The sequence below is a fragment of the Cannabis sativa genome, chromosome X (genome assembly GCF_029168945.1).
Source record: "Cannabis sativa cultivar Pink pepper isolate KNU-18-1 chromosome X, ASM2916894v1, whole genome shotgun sequence".
Classification (NCBI taxonomy): Eukaryota; Viridiplantae; Streptophyta; class Magnoliopsida; order Rosales; family Cannabaceae; genus Cannabis; species Cannabis sativa.
In genome coordinates, this window is record NC_083610.1 from 16,384,206 (window position 1) to 16,407,782 (window position 23,577).

Consider the following 23,577-nt stretch of genomic DNA (forward strand, 5'->3'; position numbering starts at 1 on the left):
CAATACACAGTAACAAATATAATGATGACGTGACTGTTTAGACTATTTCCCCTTAAGTGTCATGTGTGTAATTTAAAATAAAAAATAAAAAATAAAAGTACTTTTTAAAAAAATTATTAAACTAAAAGTCAATTACTGTTTGAAAAAAATTAAATAAAATTAAAGGCGTTAACATGATAATAGTCTAACACAGACACATTATCATTTTATGATAGAATGACTAATTTACAACACTATAAATAATTTAAAATTATTTTTAACCAGTTGAAAAATTCAAAAACATAATGATTATTGAACAAATTATTAAAATAATTTTGTCCTTAATATTCCTAAAATATAAAAATCTAGATTTTTTTTGGTGGAAATATAAAAATCTAGATTGCTATGTACTAAATTTAATTAACTGCGTTTATGTAATAATAATTCTCCACCGTTAATTTATTGTAGGACCAGGCTTTTTTTGTCATAAATGAAAGTAGACAAATAAATACCAAAATATTAAATCTATTATTTATTTATTTATTTTTAAATAAAAAAACCATTAAAAATCCCGTATTTATTTTTCTATTCTAGTAATAATATTATATTTTGTATCATCTATATTACCCAATTAAATTAACACACTATAAAATAATATAAAATAATAAGTACATCTTTTTTAAAAATTTAAACTTAAAATAAATATTGAAAATCACTTTTAATATTATATATATTTTTAAAAAAATTCTTGTTATTTTATATTAATTTTAATATTAATTTTGATTTTTTAATTTTTTTAAAATCATATATAATTATTTTTTTAATAAAATTTCACATAATTATTGATTTTAATTTTTTAGTATAGTATTTAAAATATAATTTAGTTTTATTTAATATGTAAATTTTTTAAAAGAATATAAATAAGAAGAAAAAAACTAATATAATTTTTTTTTGACAAAAACTAATATAATTAAAAATATATATTAGAAATAAAATAAAAATTATTAAAATTAATGCATTTATAAATTTTGGAGTTAAGTAAAACTCCAATATAAAAAAATCCCAATCAAATCCTTTCTAAAAAAGAAAAACAAAAAAAAAAAAAACCCCAAAAAGTGAGGGATCGTCGAGAGAGAGTTCAAAAATAGAAAATATATTGGAAACGGCGTTAGTATCGATGAGACATCTAAAACACTTGACAACTTAACGAATTGTACCATTTACGTCACCGTAGGTTTTTTGCCGGTGTATTTGCAAACGTCTCTCCCAAGACTCAAAATTGAAAATGAAATTCAATGCTTCAAATCTCAAGCACACTTTTCAATTAAATATGTAAAATATATATATTTTTTTACCAAAAATGAAGTTGCTGTCATAATATCTATGCATATTTTATTATTCGTTCATTCATTCATTCATTCTTAAAGCTTCTAGCTTTCTTCCTCATCTCATCTCATTTCATTCAAACCACACTTTCGTGTTCATCTATTCTGATATCAACGACAACCTTTGTGACTCTTAGTTTTGACTAGTAGTTAGATTACAGATTACTGTTTCCTCCTAACGATACAGTTTTTTGAACTTTGATTGATATAGTTGTTTTCTTCTATATGGACCAAGAAGCTGATTACGTAATTGGGGTTGAAATTGGGAAGTAATTTAGAGTTTCTGGGAAATGGGTTATTCTTAATTTTAGCTGTAAATGAATACCTATTAACCGAATTGCGTGATTTTACATAATGATTATTGTGGATTTCAAGCTGCGTTGATCGTAACTCGTAAAGGGCCGCTCATGGGGAGTTTTCTGGGTGGCTTCGTATTGCCTCTGCTTCTTTTGACAGGTATCCTTTGTTGCACCTGTTATTTAAAGTATTGCACTTCGATTTTGTTTCCTATTTTACATTAACATTCTTTGATTTTGTTAATGTTGGCATCTGAAGTGGAAATTTAGAGTAGAAGTATAGTGCATTGTTGTTTAGAGGCGTAAACTAAGTTCTTTGATCAATAAATTGACGACTTGTGTTTTCTATTTCAGTATGAATGAGCTAGATTTTATTTGTTCAGAACATACGTTTTACTTTTCATTGATTTGTTTAATTTTAAGTTGGTGGCGTTAAAACTTTCTAGCGCTGGATTTTTCATAAATGGACAATAGCTTTACAACGTAGCATTTGGCTATGGTTTTGGTGTAAAGTGTTTGTTTTTGAGATCCGCATCTTTTTTACTTGATAAACTCTGGACTGTCTATCATATCTCAGTTTTCTTGTTTATGTTTGATTATATGGTGTAGTTATGCGTTGTTAATTAAATAAACTTATGATTGTAACATTTTCTTTTTTAAATTTCATTTAGGTGCTTTAATCAACTGGAGCTTGATCTCTTTTGTTGATTTGATAGCCTTTCTTCTCATTCAGTTCAATGCTCGAAAAATTGGTAAGTTGTGCATTTTCCAACATGAATGATCTGCATATGATAACATGCAACCGTATACTTTTATAGCGTTTCTTCTTAATCGTTTCCATACTGTTTTTATTATGTGGTTCGGGTTGAGGATAAAGGTACGTTCTCATGATAGGGAATGGAAATATTGGGTAAACGTATTAGGTTGCTGCTTTTTTTCTTAACAAGAGTGTGGGTTTCCGTTTAAGAGAATTTGTTTCGTAAGACTCTGTCATTGCAACTGGTTAGGTTTATAATTTTATAACCTTATAATGTCATGTTAATGGAATCTTTATCAAGGGCACTAGTTGCACATCTTAAATTTGACCCTGGCTTTTGGTATGAATTTTTTAATTGCTTGTTAATTTGAAGAAATGCTTTATAACTTATTGTTTTACTATGGTTTATTACATTGTTTTTTCCCTTTCTAGAGAATAGATAATTTTTGGATTAGTTATTATCATGCTTATACTTTCTTATGCATCAAGGTTTAGGTCTGATTTATGTAGAACTTATTGGCTGCTGGTGCCATATTATTTGCAGCAATTCTGTTAGTTTTGTCATTACTTACTAACCTTGTGTTGGTTTGTTATAGGATTTCGAAGGAGGTTCTTATTGTTATGGCCCGTCATCATTTTTTCATCACTTGCTGTTCTTTCTGAGGTGATATATGTTGTTATTAGCACTATTAAGGGAAATGAGTGGAGTATAGCAAATGCTTGTTGGGGAAAGCTGGTCGGATTCATGATGTGAGAATATAGTTTTCTCTTAACATATTATATTAATCCATTATGCCTCAGTACGTTTTGGAATATTTACACATCCTGTTTTGCATGCATTTGCAGAATCCAATCATGGAAATCTCCAATGATTTATATTATAGCTGTGCAGCTTTCAGCTGTAGTTGTTGCATTGCTTGATTTGCATGGAAGCAAATTTGGTTCGTTTTCAAGGCGTAATTCCTGTTGGAGTCATTTCTTGTCAGCAATTGAACACTTAGGTTTGTAAGTTGGTTTTTTTTTTTCTTTCTTTTGTATGTATATGTGAAGTGATGCTTTCAAATATCATATTAGTCACCCCCTTGTTGCTGGTGGTTATCACTTTTTTTCCCCCTATTCCATAACCATTAATTTAATTTGGAATCATTTTATTTTTTCCCACACCAAAGGTTCTCATATTAGGGTTGCTTCCTGCTTTCTATTGCCTGCAATTCAGCTGGTTGTGGGGATTAGCCATCCCTCATGGGTTTCCCTACCATTTTTCATTGGAAGTTGTGTTGGTCTTGTGAATTGGTCTTTGACAAGCAATTTTCTAGGACTTTTCAGGTAATTTATTGTGATTTTACTCTTCACTTTGTATTTTTCTTTTTCTTCTTCTTTCTTTTAATTGACATTTGTTCTGTTAATATTTTAAGGTGGTGGAGGCCTTTACAACTGTATGCAGGCTTCAACATCCTCTTATTATATGTGTATCAGCTGCCTGTCAAGTTTCCAAGCTTGTTAAATTGGTCAGCTGATTTCATTGGTTTATTCAAGATTACAGCAGATTCTGAGTGGCCTGAAATTTGTTCAAGCTTTTCTCTCGTTATTTTTTATATCACGGTATGTTTAGCTAGGATATTGTTTTCTGGCAGGCTTAATTTTACCATTTTGTTTGCTTGATAGCTCTTATTTTTTTCTCTATGAGTTCTAGTTTTATGACGATAGATGTGTTTTCACAACAATTTCATTTTTTTTTTTGGAAAAAGAGACAAAGGCCACATATTGAGAGGCAGAGCCCTCACTTGCGGAGGAGGAAAGCCGTAGTTACAAACACCCACAAAACTGTACAAAATTAGCATAGAAACAAATGAATTTCAAACAGAATACTGCTAACTAGGCCCTGGTGACATGGCAGTGCCAGTGTGATTGGAGTGCTTGAAAGAGCTAATTATTAGTTGGCTGGTTGAGGGAATATTCAAGTAGCTGGTTGAGAGAAGAAGTTGGCTAAAGAGGAATTTGATTGATTCACTTGTAGGAGAGACCCAGCTCTCAAATTTTTTGGATTCAGTACCAGTGCCTAGATTTTCCTTCACATTTCTTATTTCGTATCTTATTTTATTTCCTTGCACCCATTATAAGCTTGATTCGTAGTTACCTTTGTTTTTAATGAAATAAAGAAGCATAGTTGGGAATGGTTAGTTTCTTGTTGAGGTGACTGATGAGATTAAAACTTGGTCCTGTTATGCTTGGTTTCCTGATTATGTGTACACTAGTAATGCAAAGGAATATAGCAATAACTTGGGATGAAAATCTTATTTATCTCTAAAGTAGTCAATCTGATGAACACTTGCCAAGTTAGGTAATGTTAGATCCTGACTATATCTGTTTGCCTACATGTTTGTTTTTCTTGTGTTTTTCCTTTTATTTTCCTTTTCTATGTATTATTAATAATAAAGTCGTTTCACTTGGTCAACTGCTTGCATGCTTATTTTTTCTTGTATTCTTAGGATTTTTGATGAATTTCCCCCCTCTAATTGTAGCTCTCTTATCTCAAATCTGATTTGGAAGAAATGGACTTCATTATGTCTATGGGAGAAAGTAACTTGGCAGAGCAACTTCTTCCTTCAAAGCATTCATTTTTTATTCGTCAACATAGGTATTTTGGAAGTTGGATTAATTTATTTGTTTATTGGTCTTGATCATCATGCTTTATTAGTATTATTTTTTGGACTAATCTTGTCACGGGTTATTGGTGGAGCATTCTAGATTTTGTAGTTACACCATAATCTAAGTAAACTAATAAAAAAGTTATTAAGTAAACAATAAACTTAAGACGCCAAATTCCAGGGATCATTTGTAAATATCTTTCATCCATAATACATTGCCAATGACATAGATGTTATTAAAGATTGTCTAGATGTTTTTAAATTGGTTGTTCCTTCCTTAGAAACATATAGACTTTCTCCTTAAGGTGTCTTCTTCTTCAATTCCCACTTCTCATAAATCACATACTTCAGTTAGTGGAAGGAAGGTAGGGATATTTAGAGGTTGTGTTAGAAGGATGTAGACTCTGGGTATCCTTATGTACCTTTACGACCAAAGACTTCATAAATTGTCCATTTGGTCTCCTTAAAGTAGTTTCATAGTCTTTTATGACGTAAATTTGTTTATTCTTGCTCAAACTTACATATTCGCTAAGATTTTGTCTACATCTCTTCGCTGCATTAGGCTTATTCTCTAAATTTATCTCTATTTGGTATATCTTCTAAATCACTGCTGATTTTGGGTCTGGGTTTCTCCATTAAGAGGGTTAGAGTCTGTGGTAGGTGGCTGTTTTAGCTACTTACTGGTTCATCTGGTTTCAGAGGAACTGGAGAGTGAAGAAAAATGTAAATTGCTTTTGGCTATTTGATATAAAAGATATTAAGGATATGATTCTATTTTTGTATATTGTGGGATTGGGGTTTTATGATGTAGTTTTGTTTTACTGTGCTCTTGCTGTCCACAGTTAAACTTGCTCTTGACCCTTTTTATTCATACAAAGTATCGTTTTCTTTGGTAAGATAAACAAATTAAAAGAATAGACAAGCTCACTGTATAATTCTGATTTTATGCAGATCTGGTGGAAGGCACACTAATGTTTTCTTGAGAGGAGCAGTTTTTCGGATATTTAGCATCAACTTTTTCACGTACGGCTTTCCGGTATATATTCTTTTGCAACATTTTGTTGTTTCCATTCGAAGGTTGATGTGTATTTTCATTGCTACAAAAAGAAAAAAAAAGTTGTATATGTTTTTTTATTTGTTAATACGATGAGTTTGAGGTTTTGTTATAAAAAAAAATAAGAACAAAAGTTGTCAGTATAGGTCATTAATTTCATTTGTCACCATTAGGGATCCTATTAGTCAGATGAAGATAAATCTTCAATATGTTTTTGTGTCTAATGCTGTATTGAACTCAATTTATGATTTAATAAGTTCATTTTATGGAATGAATACTTACATTAACTAGTATAAGCACGATGTAAATCATTGTTTGCTTATTCCCTAACTATTGATTTTTATTAACAGAATAAATTAACGATTTGCAGTTCTGTTTGCATTTTGAACTAATTATTTGCTATATGAATTATTTGGTGTGAATTTGGCAGGTGTCCTTGTTTGCTCTTTCCTTTTGGAGTTTTCATTTTGCAAGTATATGTGCATTCGGCTTACTTGCATATGTTGGTTACATCTTGTATGTCTTCCCGTCATTGTTCCATTTGCATCGGTTGAACGGGCTGCTTCTTGTCTTCATTCTGTTATGGGCCGTCAGCACATATGTTTTCAATGTGGCATTCACATTATTGAACTCAAAACTGGGGAAGGTATCCTCTCTTTTGAGATGAGTTCCTGTTTATTAATTGAAAATACTCACAATTTTAAACTGAGACTTTTTTTTTTTAATACATGTGTAGGACATGGCTATATGGGAAATGGTTGGCTTGTGGCATTATCCTGTACCTGGATTTTTTTTGCTTGCACAATTTTGTCTTGGAATATTGGTCGCCCTGGGTAATCTTGTTAACAACTCAGTTTTTCTCTACTTGTCTGATGAAGATAGGCGATCTTCGAATGATAACAATGTTGTGGAAGGTAGTGGTATTTATTAGCAATTATTTTTTAAATAATTAGCAGCTATGCATCTTTTGCTAGATTTTCACGTATAAAATAGTGCTGTGTATAGGCTTGAAAACTCATCATTATAATATGCTGTTACTTGTTGTTACCTTGAACGTCAATGTTTCATTTAATTATATTTTCCATTTTTGAATTATAGCTAGACATTTAAGTTTTCAATACCTTTTTTAATCCTTGTTAATATTATGCATTGTGTTTGGCCAAATCTTTTTATCATGTTTTTGTGTTGATATAATACTTTATGTGTGCACAAATTAACAGGGCAGGAAGAGACCAAGGTATTGATTGTGGCCACAATTGCATGGGGACTTCGCAAAAGCTCTCGTGCTATTATGCTGGCACTGATATTTCTCATTGCCTTGAAGCCTGGTTTTATCCACGCTGTATATTGTATGTTATTATCATGATTATATAACCTTTGCTGTAAACTATACTAGGCCATAGCTCCTCTTGGCTATTCATTTTGTTTTTATATACTATAGTACATCACTTTGAATCCGTACTTATAATATGATTTAAAGTTTATTCCAGTTTGCTTATTATTTTATGTTCTTTTGAACCTTGTTTCAGTGATCTTCTTTTTAATATATCTCTTGAGCCACAACATCAGTGGAAGGATTCGCCAGTGTTTGATTCTTTTATGCGAGGCTCACTTTGCACTGTTATACATTCTTCAGATTAATTTGATCTCGAGTACTTTAGAACAAAAAGGTTCTTTAAGTATGGAAGTCCTCTCACAGTTAGGTATGACTTACTTTGAAAAATTATATGAATGTTCTTACACAAACAGTGTCTTTATGTATATGAATGTTCTTTAATGTCAGACTGCACAAAGAAAGAAAAGCTGAAAATAACTTACACAACTTTTTTTTTCCCTACCGCCGCAGGTCTCTTGAAACCTGAAAGTTCGTGGGATTTTTTGGAAATAGCTTTACTCGGTTGCTTCTGTGCAGTTCACAATCATGGTTTTGATATGCTATTTTCTTTCTCGGCAATAGTGCAGAATACCTCAAGCCCTCCTATTGGATTTAGTATTTTAAAAGCTGGCCTGAACAAATCTGTATTGTTGTCAGTGTATGCCTCACCTACCACTGTACATACACGTGATAATCCTTCATACGGTATAGTTTTCATATTTGGCTTAATGCTTCTCTACAAATTATAGTTTAATTAAGATGTCAAATTAGCATATTATAATAAATTATTGGGCTCAGAGATTCAAGAGAGCAAAATCTGCTGATCACTTATTCTGCCTTTATAACTATCTCCTACATACTCTGGGATGAATTAAATATGGTTATTTTTGGTAAAGAACACTTAAATGAACCCTTGATAGCCTTATACCTTAAGCTTTTTGTTGTTGGGATGATATGACTTATAACTATAACATCCTCATCCTCAAGTTGAAAGTCACGTGACATCTTGCAGACGATTATATAAAGCTGAAAAAAGGTCCCAACTTGCATATAGGATAAGTTTAGAGAATGATGCTGTTTACTAAAGGAACTTTTGTAAAATTGATTAATTAATATGTGCTTATTTACTAAACTGAAAAATTGTAGACAGCTAGTATAATTATATCTGAGTTTCTGCTACTGTCTTATTTTTGTTGCTACTATTACACTAACAAGCAGTTATTTAATTTTCTTCTAGAAAGAAGAATAGCATCATTCCTCGGTGCAATTGGGCAGAAGTTTCTCTCAGTGTACCGATCATTTGGAACCTACATTGCCTTTCTGACTATTCTTCTCACAGTGTACCTTGTTAGGCCTAATTATATATCATTTGGGTACATATTCCTCCTCCTTGTTTGGATAATCGGAAGACAACTAGTTGAGAGAACAAAAAGACGCCTTTGGTTTCCATTAAAAGCATATGCAATCATGGTGTTTATCTTTATATATAGCTTGAGCAGCTTTCCCAGCTTTGAGGTTTGGTTGTCTAGATTTATAGACCTTAATTTCTACCTAGGCTATAACATTGACGCTTCATCATTGGAGAATGTTTGGGAATCTCTTGCTATCTTGATTGTCATGCAGCTTTATAGCTATGAGAGGAGACAGAGTAAGCATAACAGGTTGGATAATTCTGATACGTTGGAATTCGGATTACTTGGGCTCGTTCGACGATTTTTCATTTGGCATAGCCACAAGATTTTGCTTATGGCATTGTTCTATGCATCTATATCACCAATTAGTGCATTTGGCCTTCTGTATCTGTTTGGTCTTGTCCTTTGTTCAACTTTACCTAAGGCTTCACGCTTCCCACCCAAATCATTTTTGGTTTACACAGGATTTCTAGTAACGGCTGAATATCTTTTTCAGATGTGGGGTAGCCTGGCGGGGATGTTCCCTGGACAAAGGCACTCAAATCTGTCTATATTTTTGGGTTTTCGTGTATTTAAGCATGGTTTCTGGGGTCTAGAATCAGGCTTGAGAGGAAAAGTGCTGGTTATTGCTGCATGTACCCTTCAATATAATGTTTTCCGTTGGCTGGACAATATGCCTGCTAGTATTTTGAATAAAGGGAAGTGGGAAGAACCTTGTCCATTGTTTCTTTCAGGAGAAGATGGTATCAGTAGTGTTTCCATTTCTGGTGAGGAAAATACCGCATTGGATTCTGGAGGATTGCCTGCAGAACAAGTTCGTGTGACAAGCATTCCATGGCCATTTTCCTCTGGTTTGTCTGAATCACCTAATAATGTGTCCTCTAAAGCACGGAGCTCCGAGGGTAGTGGCAGCAGAAGATACTCATTTGGCTACATTTGGGGAAGCACCAGTGAAAGTCATAAGTGGAACAAGAAGCGAATACTATCCTTGAGAAAGGAAAGATTTGAAGCACAAAAGATTCTTTTAAAAATATATTTAAAATTTTGGTTAGAGAATATGTTTAATCTCTTTGGTCTTGAGATAAACATGATTGCATTGCTTCTTGCAAGCTTTGCTTTGTTGAATGTCATCTCTATGCTATACATCGTATTGCTGGTTGCTTGTGTTCTTTCTAATAGGAGTGTTATACGTAAATTATGGCGTGTATTTGTCTTTGTATTTGCTTCGATTCTTATCCTTGAGTACTTTGCCATTTGGAAGAGAACTTTATCTTCAAATCAACCTACAGAGACTAGTGTATGCTGCCATGACTGCTGGAGAAGTTCAAACCTACATTTCAGATATTGCAAATATTGTTGGTTAGGTAATACTCAATTCCCATGTTATTATTTACTTATTTTTTAAGACAAGTTTTTTTTTTCCTTGAATTATTGATTCTTCCAATGATTAGACGAAGTGTTATAGAATAGGGTATCACCTGTAGTTGAAATGCTTCACATAGTTTTTGTAACACGAAAAAATTTATGTGGCATAAATCGAGGGGGGTTAATAGTGACTTAAGGAGGAAAATTTGTCTTATTTTTCTATGTGATAGCAACTGTAATAATTGCTATTTCGAGTGCATCTTCCTCACATTTATAAAGCAAGTCCCACAAATATGCCATGCATCTAACACTAAAAACCATAAAACAGATCTACAAAAAAAAAAAAAGTGGAAGAATTAATACTTTTTAAAACTTTATTGATAACTTAGTATAATTACAAAGTAGGGATTACAAATTAGACTCTGGTAGAGGTGTCACTTTAAGCTTATTTCTTTTGCCTAAGTGGTTGGTTTACAGCTTGCATATGTAGTTCATAATTTAAGCTTTAGTAATAGATTTCTTTGGCGGATTGGTTGACTGAGCAAAGAGAGAGTGGTAGAGGGTTTTAGAATAGGCTGAGATTATGTGTTAATGTACATTTGCAATTCGCAGACAACACTTTGGTTTTCCTCAATGCTTTAAAGAAAAATTTATTTGGGCTGGCTGCATGTTCTAAATATATTTCTTGATGTGTCTGGTTTGAAAGTAAACATTGAGAAAAGCAGTGTAGTGAAAATTAAAAATTCTCATAAGATGAATTGGCATCTTTGTTTCCAAGATTAAATTCATTGTCTAATGCTAATAGTGCCCTTTTCTTGTTCAGCAAAAAAAAAAAAATCACTGGTCAATTTTTCTTCTTGGAACTTCAATTTTAGACGAAATTTAAGTACTACAGAAACTAATTAGTTAGTTTATTTGCTGTCCATTCTGGATTTTATTTTTGTTTCTATATTTGATAAAAGTTTCTGGATATGTGAAAATGCCTGTACTAATAATTTGTCTTTTTTTAAGTACTCTTGGATGAAAAAATAATTGGTTTCTGCTAAAATTTAGTATCTTTCTTTGTGAGAATTACTTCCCCTCTCTTTTTTTTTTTTTCAGTTCTTTCTTCAATCAACAAAAGTTTTGTTTCTTATGCTTTAGTTAATTATTTGTTATTATTTTAACTACCTGAGAGTTTTTGTTGTCTTAGAGTAATATTGTGCTCATCTGCTTAAAGAATCTCAGATGGATCTTTTATATCACCTTGTAATCTTCATTTTATTTTTATATCTTCCATTGTCTTTGTTTGTTATTGTAGTTACACTCCTTATTCATATTCACTGATTTGAGAATTGTATTCACTTTTTGTTGTAGGATTAATTGTTGATGATCCCCGAGTCTTAATCAACTATTTTATTGTATTTATGCTTGCTTGTTTTAAACTTCGCGCTGATCGTGCCTCCAGCTTCTCAGAGTCATCAACCTATAGGCAAATGATGTCTCAACAGAAAAATACATTTATTTGGAGAGATCTCTCTTTTGAAACTAAGAGCATGTGGACCTTCCTGGACTACCTGAGGCTTTACTTCTATTGCCATCTATTAGATCTTGTTCTTATTTTGGTATTGATTACTGGAACCCTTGAATATGACATCCTGCACCTTGGTTATCTTGCATTTGCTCTTGTTTTCTTCCGAATGAGGCTTGAAATATTAAAGAAGAGAAACAAGATGTTCAAATTCTTGCGTATATATAACTTTGCTGTTATTGTTCTCTCACTTGCATACCAGTCTCCATTTATAGGGGAATTCAGTGGTGCAGGGAAGTGTGAAACTGGTGATTACATATACGAAATGATTGGGCTCTATAAATATGCTTATGGCTTTCGGATTACTGCGAGATCAGCTCTTGTTGAAATTATTATATTTATGCTGGTATCTCTTCAATCGTATATGTTCTCCTCCCCAGAGTTTGATTACGTGTCTCGATATCTGGAAGCAGAGCAAATTGGTGCCATTGTCCATGAGCAAGAAAAGAAAGCAGCATGGAAAACTGCACAGTTATGTCATATTCGTGAAGCTGAGGAGATGAAACACCAGCGTAATCTGCAAGTGGAAAAGATAAAATCTGAGATGCTCAATCTGCAAGTCCAACTTCATAGCACGAACACAACGGCAAATGGTTGTGCTTCTCCTAAAAGTGAAGGCCTAAGAAGGAGGTCAACTTCTCTTACTTTTGAAAAGGATGCGGAGACCCCTATTAGAGAGAGCATTGCCTTGAAAAAGCAGCAGACAATTGAAAAGGATTTGGTATACCCGTTTGAATTTCAAGAATCTCCTGTTGCTCAGGACATGGAAATTTCAACAGAAGATGAGTCTATGAAACATTCGGTAGAGCCTCCTCATTGTGAAATTTCTGAAGTTGAAGAAAATTTCACTGGTAAGCCTTTTTCGGATGTAGAATACAAAGACAAAAATAGAAACCAGGCAAAGGAAAACCCACTAGTATCAGCAGTACAACTTATCGGTGATGGAGTTTCCCAAGTACAATCAATAGGAAATCAGGCAGTCAATAACCTTGCAAATTTCTTGAATATCACACAGGAAGAATCTGATCTGAATGGCCATTCGTCTTCTGAGGATGGGTTATATGATGAAATGGAGAGCCAGAAAAAAAAGTATATGTCTTTGGGCCGTTCATCTTCCCTTCAGTCTGATACAAGTTCTGATGCCACAAGTCTTCAATTGGGAAGGATCTTTCGATACATCTGGTCCCAAATGCGATCCAATAATGACATAGTGTGTTATTGTTGCTTTTTAATTGTCTTCTTGTGGAACTTCAGTTTGCTTTCTATGGTGTATCTGGCAGCTCTGTTCTTGTATGCATTATGTGTGAATACTGGTCCAAGTTATATCTTCTGGAGAATTATGCTAATATACACAGAAATTTATATTTTGCTTCAGTACTTGTACCAGATTATAATTCAGCACTGTGGGTTTAAGTTTGATTTGGGCCTTCTGCGTGAATTGGGATTTCCTGAACATAAAATCATGCCGTCCTTCGTTATCAGTTCGCTGCCTCTCTTTCTTGTTTACTTGTTTACCCTAATACAGAGTTCTATCACTGTAAAAGACGGTGAATGGATGTCATTTTCACACTTTAAGAGTACTGTTTCTGGAAAAAATGTTTCTATAACTTCTCGTTGGACTGACAGGGCAATGGAGGTCATGCTCATGGGGAAAAATAGCCTGAAATTAATATTAAGGAGCATGTATAATTACTGGGCATCTCTAACGCATGGTGCAGAATCACCTCCTTACTTTGTCCAGGTGTCTATGGATGTGCACTTATGGCCAGAAGATGGTATTCAGCCAGAAAGAATTGAATCTGGGATTAATCAATTGCTTAGAACCATCCATAATGAGAAATGTAAGGAAGAAAATCGTAATCTTTGCCCTTTCGCTAGTAGAGTTCATGTGCAAAGCATTGAAAGAAGTCAAGAAAATCCAAACGTGGCCTTGGTTGTTCTTGAAGTGGTATATGCCTCTCCTTTGACAGAGTGTGCTTCAGCAGAATGGTACAAATCACTTACTCCGGCAGCTGATGTGGCAAAGGAGATTCTTGAAGCACAGAGTACTGGGCTTCTTACAGAAATGGGATTCCCATTTTCTATAGTCTCTGTAATCGGAGGAGGCCAAAGAGAAATTGATCTGTATGCCTATGTATTTGGTGCAGATCTGAGCGTATTCTTCTTAGTTGCCATTTTATACCAATCCGTTATAAAGAACAACAGTGAATTTCTCGATGTGTATCAGCTTGAAGATCAGTTTCCTAAGGAGTTTGTATTTGTCTTGATGGTTAGTTGAATTTTCCTCTTATCTATTATACTTACGGAAAAATACGTTGGAGTCAAATTTAGAACTTATATTCATACAAACCTGACCATTTCTGCAGCTGAAAATTTGTTCTTTTATGTACATTAAATCTCTGATCGAATGGGTTCTTCTTTGATATCTTTTTCCAATTTCTCTCATTTAAGTTTAAAGCTGAATTCCTTGAAGTTTGCATTGAGTATAAGAGGCTAGAATAATGCTACGCACATTAAACATAAACTCTAAGTCTCATCATTACCACCAAACACTCATCTCTCTGGCTTGTTTAGTGTTATTGTAGTGTGTAAATGTTATGTTACCATAAAGTAGTATGTAGAGTGAATGACATGTTAAGATTCTTGTATGCAAATTATACAAGGGCATTACAATTTCTATTTATTTATTTTCATGCAGATTATCTTCTTCTTGATTGTGCTCGATCGCATAATCTACCTCTGCTCATTTGCCACTGCAAAAGTTATTTTCTATCTTTTCAACCTCATCCTCTTCACGTATTCAGTTACAGAGTATGCCTGGAACATGGAGTCTTCAGAACATGCAGGTGGATTTGCACTTCGTGCTATATATCTCGCAAAAGCTGTTTCTTTAGCATTGCAAGCTGTCCAAATTCGATATGGAATTCCTCACAAAAGCACTCTGTATCAGCAGTTTTTGACTAGTGAAATTTCACAAATCAATTACTTGGGTTATCGGCTATATCGTGCTCTTCCCTTCCTCTATGAACTGCGGTGTGTGCTTGACTGGTCTTGCACAACGACATCTTTGACTATGTATGACTGGCTGAAAGTAAGTACATGAAATTTTCAACTTTTGTATTCTCTTGATTGCTGGTACTATACTGTATTTTTATGATCTTAGCATTAGAGCTACTCCATCTTGATACTCTGAAACATACTGGCATGTATAAATAATACATTAATTTCTGAGGCCTTTCTAATTGTAGTCTGTACTTGCCTTTGCACCTAGCACCCTATGGTCTGTGGTATTTACTTTTATCAGGCTAGTAGTTTTTTTCATGCCACCAACGATAGATTACTTATTTGGCCATTATTTATGCCTGCCCTTATTTGTTGTGGTTACTCATTACACTTTTTAGTAAAGTTAGTAGTTTTTTTTTTTTCGGAAACTGACTCATTGTTTAATTAGCTGGAGGACATACACGCAAGCTTGTACCTTGTCAAATGTGATGCAGTCTTGAATAGAGCACAGCACAAACATGGAGAAAAGCAAACCAAAATGACCAAATGTTGCAATGGGATATGCCTGTTTTTCATCTTAATGTGTGTTATCTGGGCTCCCATGCTGGTATGTAATTTCTGATATGGACTAGTGACTGAAGAACTTTATTAATTTGATGACATTCTTACCACTTTCTTATAAGTTTTCTGGCATTAGAAACCAAACTATTTGCTAAGGTAGTGCTTTTCTTATACATAATTAGGCTTATAAAAGACACTGGCAATTAGCAGTTAAGCGTGAGAGTAGTACTAAGATGGATGACGTTCTGGGAAGTTCGCACCCCTAAAATAAAACATTAGCAATTGTTATTATTCATTTATTTTAGTTTTTTCGGAAGTGAGACAGAGGTCACTTGTCTTAGACTGTGACCTCTTCCCAAGTTTATTGAGAAACCTTACTTATAGCAAAGGAAAACTGTAGTAACAAAGGTCTATTAATATAATCATAAGTTACTGCATATAAAGCTGAAATAGACTCCCTAGATAAATGCAGATTAATCCCTCTAATACAATGTATCCTCTGAAAAAGACAGATGTAATATTGCAAGAGTATAGAACAATAAAGAAAACACTTTTTTTTTTTGAAAAAGAGAAGAGATCCTTTTGTCTTAGACAGGATCCTCCCCGTCATATATTAAAAGCTTCACTTGTGGTGGAGGAAAACCATGGTTTTACAATTAATAACAAAACAGAAATCACTTTTCTGTTGGTATTAATTTCTTATATTGGTTATCATGCTGTGCCATTTAGAAACAGAAAAAGGTGTAGCCTCTAATTAGGATGGTGAGAAGTGACAGAACCTAATGTGGATAGAGAGAACACCTTAAACGCATGAAAATTCCTTGGTTCATCTGTTTTCTGTTGGTATTAATTTCTTGACTTGCTTATGTACTTGCTGTCTTTATACTTTGACACTTATTTTCAAAATTATATCAACTCTATCACAAAGCTCTCCATCTGTTTTTTCTTTTGTTCCTATCGTGTTAGCTTTATGCACTTTTGGGCCAATATTCCATCATATTTGTAAAGCTCTTTTCCTTTTGCTATTTTTGCCTTTCTTTTTTTTTTTTTTTTATTATTTTTTTTGGGTGTGTGGGTGAGCAAAGCCTGTATTATAAGAGCAATGGAATGGAATAATTATTTCTGGAAAATAATTGGAAGTTAACCTCCAACATAATATATGTTGTTTTAACGAATTATGAATTAGGCTTAAGCACTAAAATGTATGTTGTTTTCTCATTCAGATGTATAGCAGTGGCAACCCAACAAACATGGCTAATCCCATTAAAGATGCTAGCGTTCAGGTTGATATCCAGACAATGATTGGAAGGTTGACATTGTATGAAACCACCCTTTGTGAAACGCTCCAGTGGGATAAGCTCAATTATGATGTTAATCTAGACCGGGATACTATTGATTATTTGTCTTCATATAATAAGAATGATATCCAGTTAATCTGTTGCCAAGCTGATTCAAATACAAGATGGCTAATCCCTGATGTGGTTCAAAATAAATTCATTCAGTCCCTTGACTGGGACATTGGCATGGATGATAACATGAAGATAACTTTTACTTGGGTACTATCTAGGGACAGACCAAAAGGCAAGGAAGTGGTGAGAAATACATGGATTGTTGATGAACCTAATCTTCCAGAACGAACAGATGTTCAAAAAGTTCTCAATGGCTCTTTGAACAGCTTTACGATAAATAATGTCTATCCAAGATTCTTTCGTGTCACTGGCTCTGGTGACATCAGACTCTTGGAATTAGAGGTTGGTTATGCATAGAAACTACCTTTCATCATTTGCTTTATCTTAAGTTTATTGAGCTTCACATCTACTTTGTTTGATGTAAAATGAATTTTGTAAAAGCAGTTGGTGATATTTCATAATATGAATGACATTAATGATATAAAAGAACTACTTGGTAAAAAGAATATTAGATAAAAACTGTAAGAATCTTTGGTTTGCACAAAAAATTGATTTAATTTGAAGTTCTATGATAATATTGGATTTTTATCATAATTAAGCATATTTTTCATTAAAGAACTGATATATAGTGGTATTTTACAGAATAATTCTGTAAGTGGGAACCTTGTTATGAATCATGCAAACTATGAATGGTGGTCTTTTCATGATACCACTGCTTTTAAAGGCTGTGGAGGTGTGGCAGGACCGACAGCGATTGTAGTATCTGAAGAAACACCGCCAAGTAAGTTTCACTATAACATCTTATGTTTATGCTTGGATTGGTCTAATAATATTTATTCTCTTTTAACACATTATTGATAACATTTCAGCTGGTATTCTTGGCGATACTCTAAGCAAGTTCAGCATCTGGGGTCTCTACATAACATTTGTTCTTGCAGTAGGACGCTTTATCAGACTTCAATGCTCTGACTTGCGAATGAGAATCCCATATGAGAATCTTCCTTCATGCGATAGGTAATACAGCAGTTCTTTTCTTTAACCCTTGCTAACAACATAGTAGCATGCATTCACGTACAAAAATTAAGTCTGAAAAATGTGTTTCTTTCTTCTTATGGAAACTTTATCAACTCTGAATTCTTCTTTATTAACCCAAAGAATAAACAAATAGCTGGAAAGTTCTGTTCTTAATCTTAATCACCTATCTGGTAGGCGTTTCCTTGAAAATTTCCTTTCACTCAACTCTACAATCCTTGGGCAAAACCCCATTTTCAAATTCTGTGATTTACACAGAGATTAAAAAAATTAGTATCCTATTTAAAACCATCAATACAAATGATTATATTCACTGCTTTTCTAGTACTATGCCCTCCGATTTCAAACCATCAATCTTTAACATTTTTGTTTGTGTGGTAGGTTGCTGGCCATATGTGAGGACATATATGCAGCAAGAGCAGAGGATGAGCTTGGGGTTGAAGAGGTCCTTTACTGGACACTGGTCAAAATATACAGGTCACCCCACATGCTGCTCGAGTACACCAAAGCTGACTAGATTTACATACAACACAACTATATAGGCTACACACCTTTAACTTGACACATTATAGAAACAAACCAAAGCACTGTACAACGAAAGAAGAAAGAAAGATGGGACCAAAGTTATGAAAAAGTTCCATTAACTTTCAGGTGTTAGTATTGTTGATAATCTGCTCACCTCACATTGTTTTTGAGATGATAATTATTCAATTATTATTATTATTATTTTTAGTTTATGTACATAACCACAAAGTGTATTCCTATTTTAATTTTTTAGTAATAGGAAAAAATTATGTACATATATAAAATTTCAGACTGTACCAACCAAAATGTTGGTTTGATCTGATGAGCTATTACGTCTTCTCTCACTCCAATTTTGTTGTTTTGATGATAGATGGCAAAGTAACTCAAATCATCTGTTTGATTAGGTTTAATCAATTTCAATTCTATTGTGAATCCATATCTGTTTTTTATTTTTTCAAATTCTAGTAACAGGTTACCCCATTTTTGTGGTTATGCTATATTTGTTTACAATGACAGAAAATTATCTTCAAAATACATTTTGTTTTTTTTTTTCAAAAAAAAATTAATATAGTATCTGATTAAATTAAATAGTTAAATACTATTAATTATACAATTCATAGTTGTCATAATTGTTCAAAATAATAATTTCACAAATTACTATTTTGCCTTTCAAAATTATGAGAAATAAATTCTTACTCAAATTTATTCATCAAATAAAATTTTTCCCTATACTTGTATAGAGGTGAGTTGGGGACCATAGACCTATATTTTGAAGCTCCAATAATACTTTATTGCTTTCATTAATAGAATAATCTGGTTTATTAATTCCATTATTACTCCACTATAAATATGGAATTACACTTTTTAATAATATAGAATTATATTTACAGAATTTTTACTTGTAGTCCATTGATATAATCAATATAAGTAGTTCACCTTTCAATTATTAGTTTATAATTAGAGTTGGTTAAAATTACCGTTTTACCCTTCTAATTATCTATTTACTCCTTATGTTCCATTAATTTAATGTGAACAGTTAATCTATAACTTATTATAAATTTGAATCTAACTGTTAGCACTCCTAGAATTAACACTATAAGGAAACTAATATTTGATTCGCTATAGGAAAACTTAGATTCAACTATTGTATAACATGTTCCCAGCCACTCATGTTATTAAATAGTAAGAATCATCTTTTCTGAGAAATTTTAACGAGTGAATCAAAGAATTTAATGAATACAAACATGAGTTCATGTATACTCAGAATTCTGACTGATCTACTAATGATCATTGTTGTGATATGAATAACTCTTTCATGGTAAACGACACGTTAATGAAAGATGTTTATTACATATCGATCCAGTCATGCATAATCGAATTATACACAACACATTTACTACATGTCTATCCACATACGTGATTAGAATCAATATCATACACACTAGAAGAACCTTGAGATATTATTTTTATATTTTATTTTAACTTAGTGTTAATGAGAATAATTTTCAAATTTATTTTGTTTGTAGTTATTCTCATTATTGTCATATAAAATTGGGCAAAATGAAAATAAATATTTTTATGCCAGATGTATTTTGATTTTTGTAAATTTAGGACTCGTTTGGTATGCCGTATAATGGTCGTATTATATTGAATAATAAATAACACTATGTTTGGATAAAGCAATGTATTGTATTAATTATTACGACCAAAATTTTTAATACAGTGTATGTTGTATTATTTAATACATAACAAATGGTCCGTATTAGCTTGTATTATAATATTTACAAAGGATTTGGGGTCAACACCAATCTCTAATCCGGACCTGGGACCCAGACTCGGACCTGGACCCCGGCTCCTAGACCCAGACCCGGACCCGGACCTGATCCTTGATCCTGGACCTGGACCTCGAACCTGGACACGGACCCAAACTCCGACCCCAACCCCGACTTCGAGTCGTACCCCGACCCGGACCTAGACTCGGACCCGGACCCGGACTCGAACCTGAACTCGGACTCGAGACCTTAACCCGGACTCGGACCCGGAATCCGACCCGAACCCGGACCCGGACCCGAACCCGGACCTAGACCCGAACCCCGACCCAGACCCGGGACTGGGACCCGAACCCCGACTCAAGACCCAGACCCAGGACCCGGATTAAATAATACTAATACAATACAATACAATATAATATATTAATACAAGTCAATACCAAACATAGTATTGTATTAAATAATACTAATACAATACAATACAATACAATACAATCTAACACAATCTAACACAATACAATACAATGCAATACGACATACCAAACGAGCTCTTATATAAATTTTTTACATAGAAAAGAACTATTTCACTCAGTTATTAGCCGTCATTTAAAGTAATTTTTACAATAATTATAAATTGTCATTTAAAATGATGTTTTCCGTCTGTTACTGTCTGGCAAATATTTTTCTCAACATTATAAACTATGTGACTTTTCCCGACAGTTATTAACCGTCATTTAAAGTGATCTTTTCCAATAATTATAAGCCATCATTTTAAGTTTTGTATTTATAACACACACATAGCAAACTGTTTTAAAAATTGGAGAAAATAGTATAAAAGATAGTTTTAAACCGATGGAAAAGACTAATTTTGTAGTAGTAGGAGCTACACTGTCAATAATTTACATATCCGGTGATGATTATGGGCTGCGGTCAGTCCTACATAGAGTTGAAAAAGCTCAATGTAAAATCAAGTGATGACACTCATCAAGTGATTTGAGTTATCACAGTTGGTATTTGGGTTTGATTATCACAACTGTTATGTTATGTACTTTGGTTCTGCTGCTTTTTTGTTAAACCTCTATGGTGTTGTTATGTTAGGCTAAATATAGTGTTCAGTCTCAAACACAAGCTTCCATGTGTCTTGTACCGTATATTATTGATAATTCATGTAATTATTTTATTTTTTGTACTGAAATTGCTTAAGAGTTTCTAACACTAAAGCCAATGATTTAATGACAGTGTCATGAAACTTAATTACCATCATAAAAAATTGATTGTATGTAAAAATAAATAAATAAATTTGTAGCAGCAATCCTATGAAAATAAGACTTTTTAAACGAAAAAAAATGTCATCAGTAATTTCATAAAAACTTAAAACACTTTGGTAAAGATAACTTTTTACTCAAATGTCCATTTGAGATGATTTCGTAGATATATTTTGGTATTTCTATTTCTTTTTCGATATGTACACTAAGTCGCACATTATTTTCTAGCACATCGTTTTAAATGAAGCTTTTTTATAACATATTTTTAGTTTAAAACTATTTAGAATGTGTAGTAGAACCTTAAAAACAAAATTGTAATCTTGTGTGGAGGCTACCACAGTGGCATGAAATATTTATGATATTGTATGTCAGCATCTGACTCTTTCCTCTCAAAATTTGTTGTTACAAGTTTCAACACATTCTATAAGTATCGATAGTAACATGTTATGGATGGAAAAAGTTGGACTATATATTTTGGTATATTTTGGTTTTTTCAATCTACTGAATTTGTTCTATTGCTAGTTTCTTATTGTAAGCAAGAAAGAAAAGAATAAAGAAAATCACAACACAATGCCACCCAAATTAAGTTCATTTCACCTAAACTTGGACTCACTCTTGACCTTCTGTTCTCATTGTCTTAAGCTTCTTTTTGTTACTACCACTCTCTGAGCTCTTCTTAAGAAGAATATCATCAGGAATTGTGTCTTCCATTATCTTTGGTATTGTAAAGGAAAATTCTTCAGGAGAAACAGTACCTTCATAAGCAGGATTCGCCTTGAGAAAAGCTGCTACTTCGTTCTTAGTTCTCACTTTCTTACCCAAGGGAGTAATGTAGTAAACATCGATTTTGGAGTAGTCTCTTCTAAGCACTAAACTTCTCCTGAAACCAGTTGGTGTTTTTGGAAGGTTAGGTTTGTCAATAACCCATGTTCTTGTGGCATCATACTCTATATCAGCAGGGTCATCACAAGTAACTTGGGGTTTTCTGCTGCAAATGAATGGTTCCTCTTCGATTTTGCTTCTGATTTCTTCAAACTCTTCTTGTGAGCTAACCACTCTCCATTTCCGGCAATTGTCACATTGCGCAGCATATACACTTACCGAGCTTTGAAATGCCGGCCGTGATCTCTTCTAATCAGAATTATCAAATTGAGAAGTGAGTTTCAGAATCATCATGTCAAACAACAAAAACAATTTCATGACTAACTCAAACGAGACAACCATAGACACAAAAGCAGATGCATCTAACCTTAAAACAACCTATTCTCCTCAACTCCATGGAATTTTGAGTTGGGGTGTTTATTTTTGATTGTATATTGCTCTGATTCAATTGATTACAGTTAGAGCAATACACAATTAAAAATAAACACATGTACTGTGTTGTCAACACACAATTGATGTACACACATGAAATCGGTTTGAGCAATATCCTATCAAACATAAACACATGAACAATATTGCTGCTCGAAATGGCAACAAGAGGAGTGTTTGATTTAATTTTTTGGCAAGAATATGACTAGATTCAACCCAAATCTTTATTTACTCACTAACAACACCAAAGACAAAAAAGAAAAAAGGGAAAAAACAACACCAAATCTTTATTTCCTCATTAACATCATTCAACCCTATCAAACCTTTGATGTGTTTTCATAGCTATAATGTACAGTAAGATTAGTTTGTCTTAAGAATCATATATTAACAATCCACACAACCAAAGACATCAATTCATGATAAGGGCCAAAAGGGTATCAATACAATATTTCAAAGCGATGTCATCTGCAATTAATAAGAACCCAATGAAAAATAAACAAAATTTCAGTAATCAATCTTTCTAAAGAGCCCGAATGAAAAAAGAAAACAATGAAAAGAGTTTTTCCAAATCGTATGAAGCAGTTGCAAATCTGAAGAAAACTACTTTATCAGAAAGAAAATTGAAATGGGAAAGTGGGAAAAAAAAGTGAGAAATGGAACCAGATCTAACTATGTTTTGTTCGTACCTTTGAGGATGTTTTAGGGGTATCTTGTACATCCATGGCCTGTGTTTGTTTCGTTATGTTCTGATACGGCTTCTCAGAGAAAGAGAAGAGAGACAGAGAGAGAGAACATTAGGAAATAACGTATGATAACCAAACCTATATATAGTCAAAATTTGGAGCTTACACGCGTAAACAA

General features: G+C 33.1%; 2 protein-coding genes across 5 annotated transcripts; one reads left to right on the forward strand and one right to left on the reverse strand.

The window, feature by feature from the left end:
* Positions 1 to 1,155: 1,155 nt before the first annotated feature.
* LOC115703041 (piezo-type mechanosensitive ion channel homolog) lies at positions 1,156 to 18,698 on the forward strand. Of its 3 annotated transcripts, none has more exons than XM_030630525.2 (21): positions 1,156 to 1,820; positions 2,332 to 2,412; positions 3,014 to 3,167; positions 3,264 to 3,418; positions 3,587 to 3,743; positions 3,833 to 4,019; positions 4,940 to 5,055; positions 6,017 to 6,101; positions 6,550 to 6,765; positions 6,856 to 7,036; positions 7,340 to 7,468; positions 7,649 to 7,822; positions 7,966 to 8,199; positions 8,732 to 10,270; positions 11,628 to 14,110; positions 14,540 to 14,932; positions 15,293 to 15,451; positions 16,629 to 17,156; positions 17,457 to 17,595; positions 17,684 to 17,828; positions 18,228 to 18,698. In XM_030630525.2, the coding sequence occupies exons 1-21, from the start codon at positions 1,772 to 1,774 to the stop codon at positions 18,361 to 18,363; spliced, it is 7,440 nt and encodes a 2,479-aa protein (XP_030486385.2). In that variant the 5' UTR covers positions 1,156 to 1,771; the 3' UTR covers positions 18,364 to 18,698. The 3 variants fall into 3 exon arrangements, with proteins under 3 accessions (XP_030486385.2, XP_030486395.2, XP_060963139.1); XM_030630535.2 differs by having other exon boundaries at positions 1,157 to 1,820; positions 6,856 to 7,033; XM_061107156.1 differs by lacking the exons at positions 1,156 to 1,820; positions 2,332 to 2,412; positions 3,014 to 3,167; positions 3,264 to 3,418; positions 3,587 to 3,743 and having other exon boundaries at positions 3,902 to 4,019; positions 4,907 to 5,055.
* A 3,154-nt stretch (positions 18,699 to 21,852) lies between these two features.
* Positions 21,853 to 23,577, reverse strand: LOC115702987 (methyl-CpG-binding domain-containing protein 4). 2 transcript variants are annotated; one of them, XM_030630464.2, is made up of 2 exons: positions 23,403 to 23,577; positions 21,853 to 22,536 (listed from the first exon to the last, which is right to left on the reverse strand). In XM_030630464.2, the coding sequence occupies exons 1-2, from the start codon at positions 23,436 to 23,438 to the stop codon at positions 22,015 to 22,017; spliced, it is 558 nt and encodes a 185-aa protein (XP_030486324.2). In that variant the 5' UTR covers positions 23,439 to 23,577; the 3' UTR covers positions 21,853 to 22,014. The 2 variants fall into 2 exon arrangements, with proteins under 2 accessions (XP_030486324.2, XP_030486331.2); XM_030630471.2 differs by having other exon boundaries at positions 21,853 to 22,533; positions 23,403 to 23,558.

What these genes read in the sequence shown, in the direction of transcription:
- LOC115702987 (XM_030630464.2), bottom strand. Translation starts at nt 23,438, where the DNA reads ATGGATGTACAAGATACCCCTAAAACATCCTCAAAG. An exon ending in CCCCTAAAACATCCTCAAAG is followed by an intron (nt 22,537 to 23,402) that starts GTACGAACAAAA and finishes AATTCTGATTAG; the next exon opens with AAGAGATCACGGCCGGCATT.
- LOC115703041 (XM_030630525.2), top strand. Translation starts at nt 1,772, where the DNA reads ATGGGGAGTTTTCTGGGTGGCTTCGTATTGCCTCTGCTTCTTTTGACA. An exon ending in TCGTTATTTTTTATATCACG is followed by an intron (nt 4,020 to 4,939) that starts GTATGTTTAGCT and finishes CTCTAATTGTAG; the next exon opens with CTCTCTTATCTCAAATCTGA. An exon ending in TCAGACTCTTGGAATTAGAG is followed by an intron (nt 17,157 to 17,456) that starts GTTGGTTATGCA and finishes GGTATTTTACAG; the next exon opens with AATAATTCTGTAAGTGGGAA.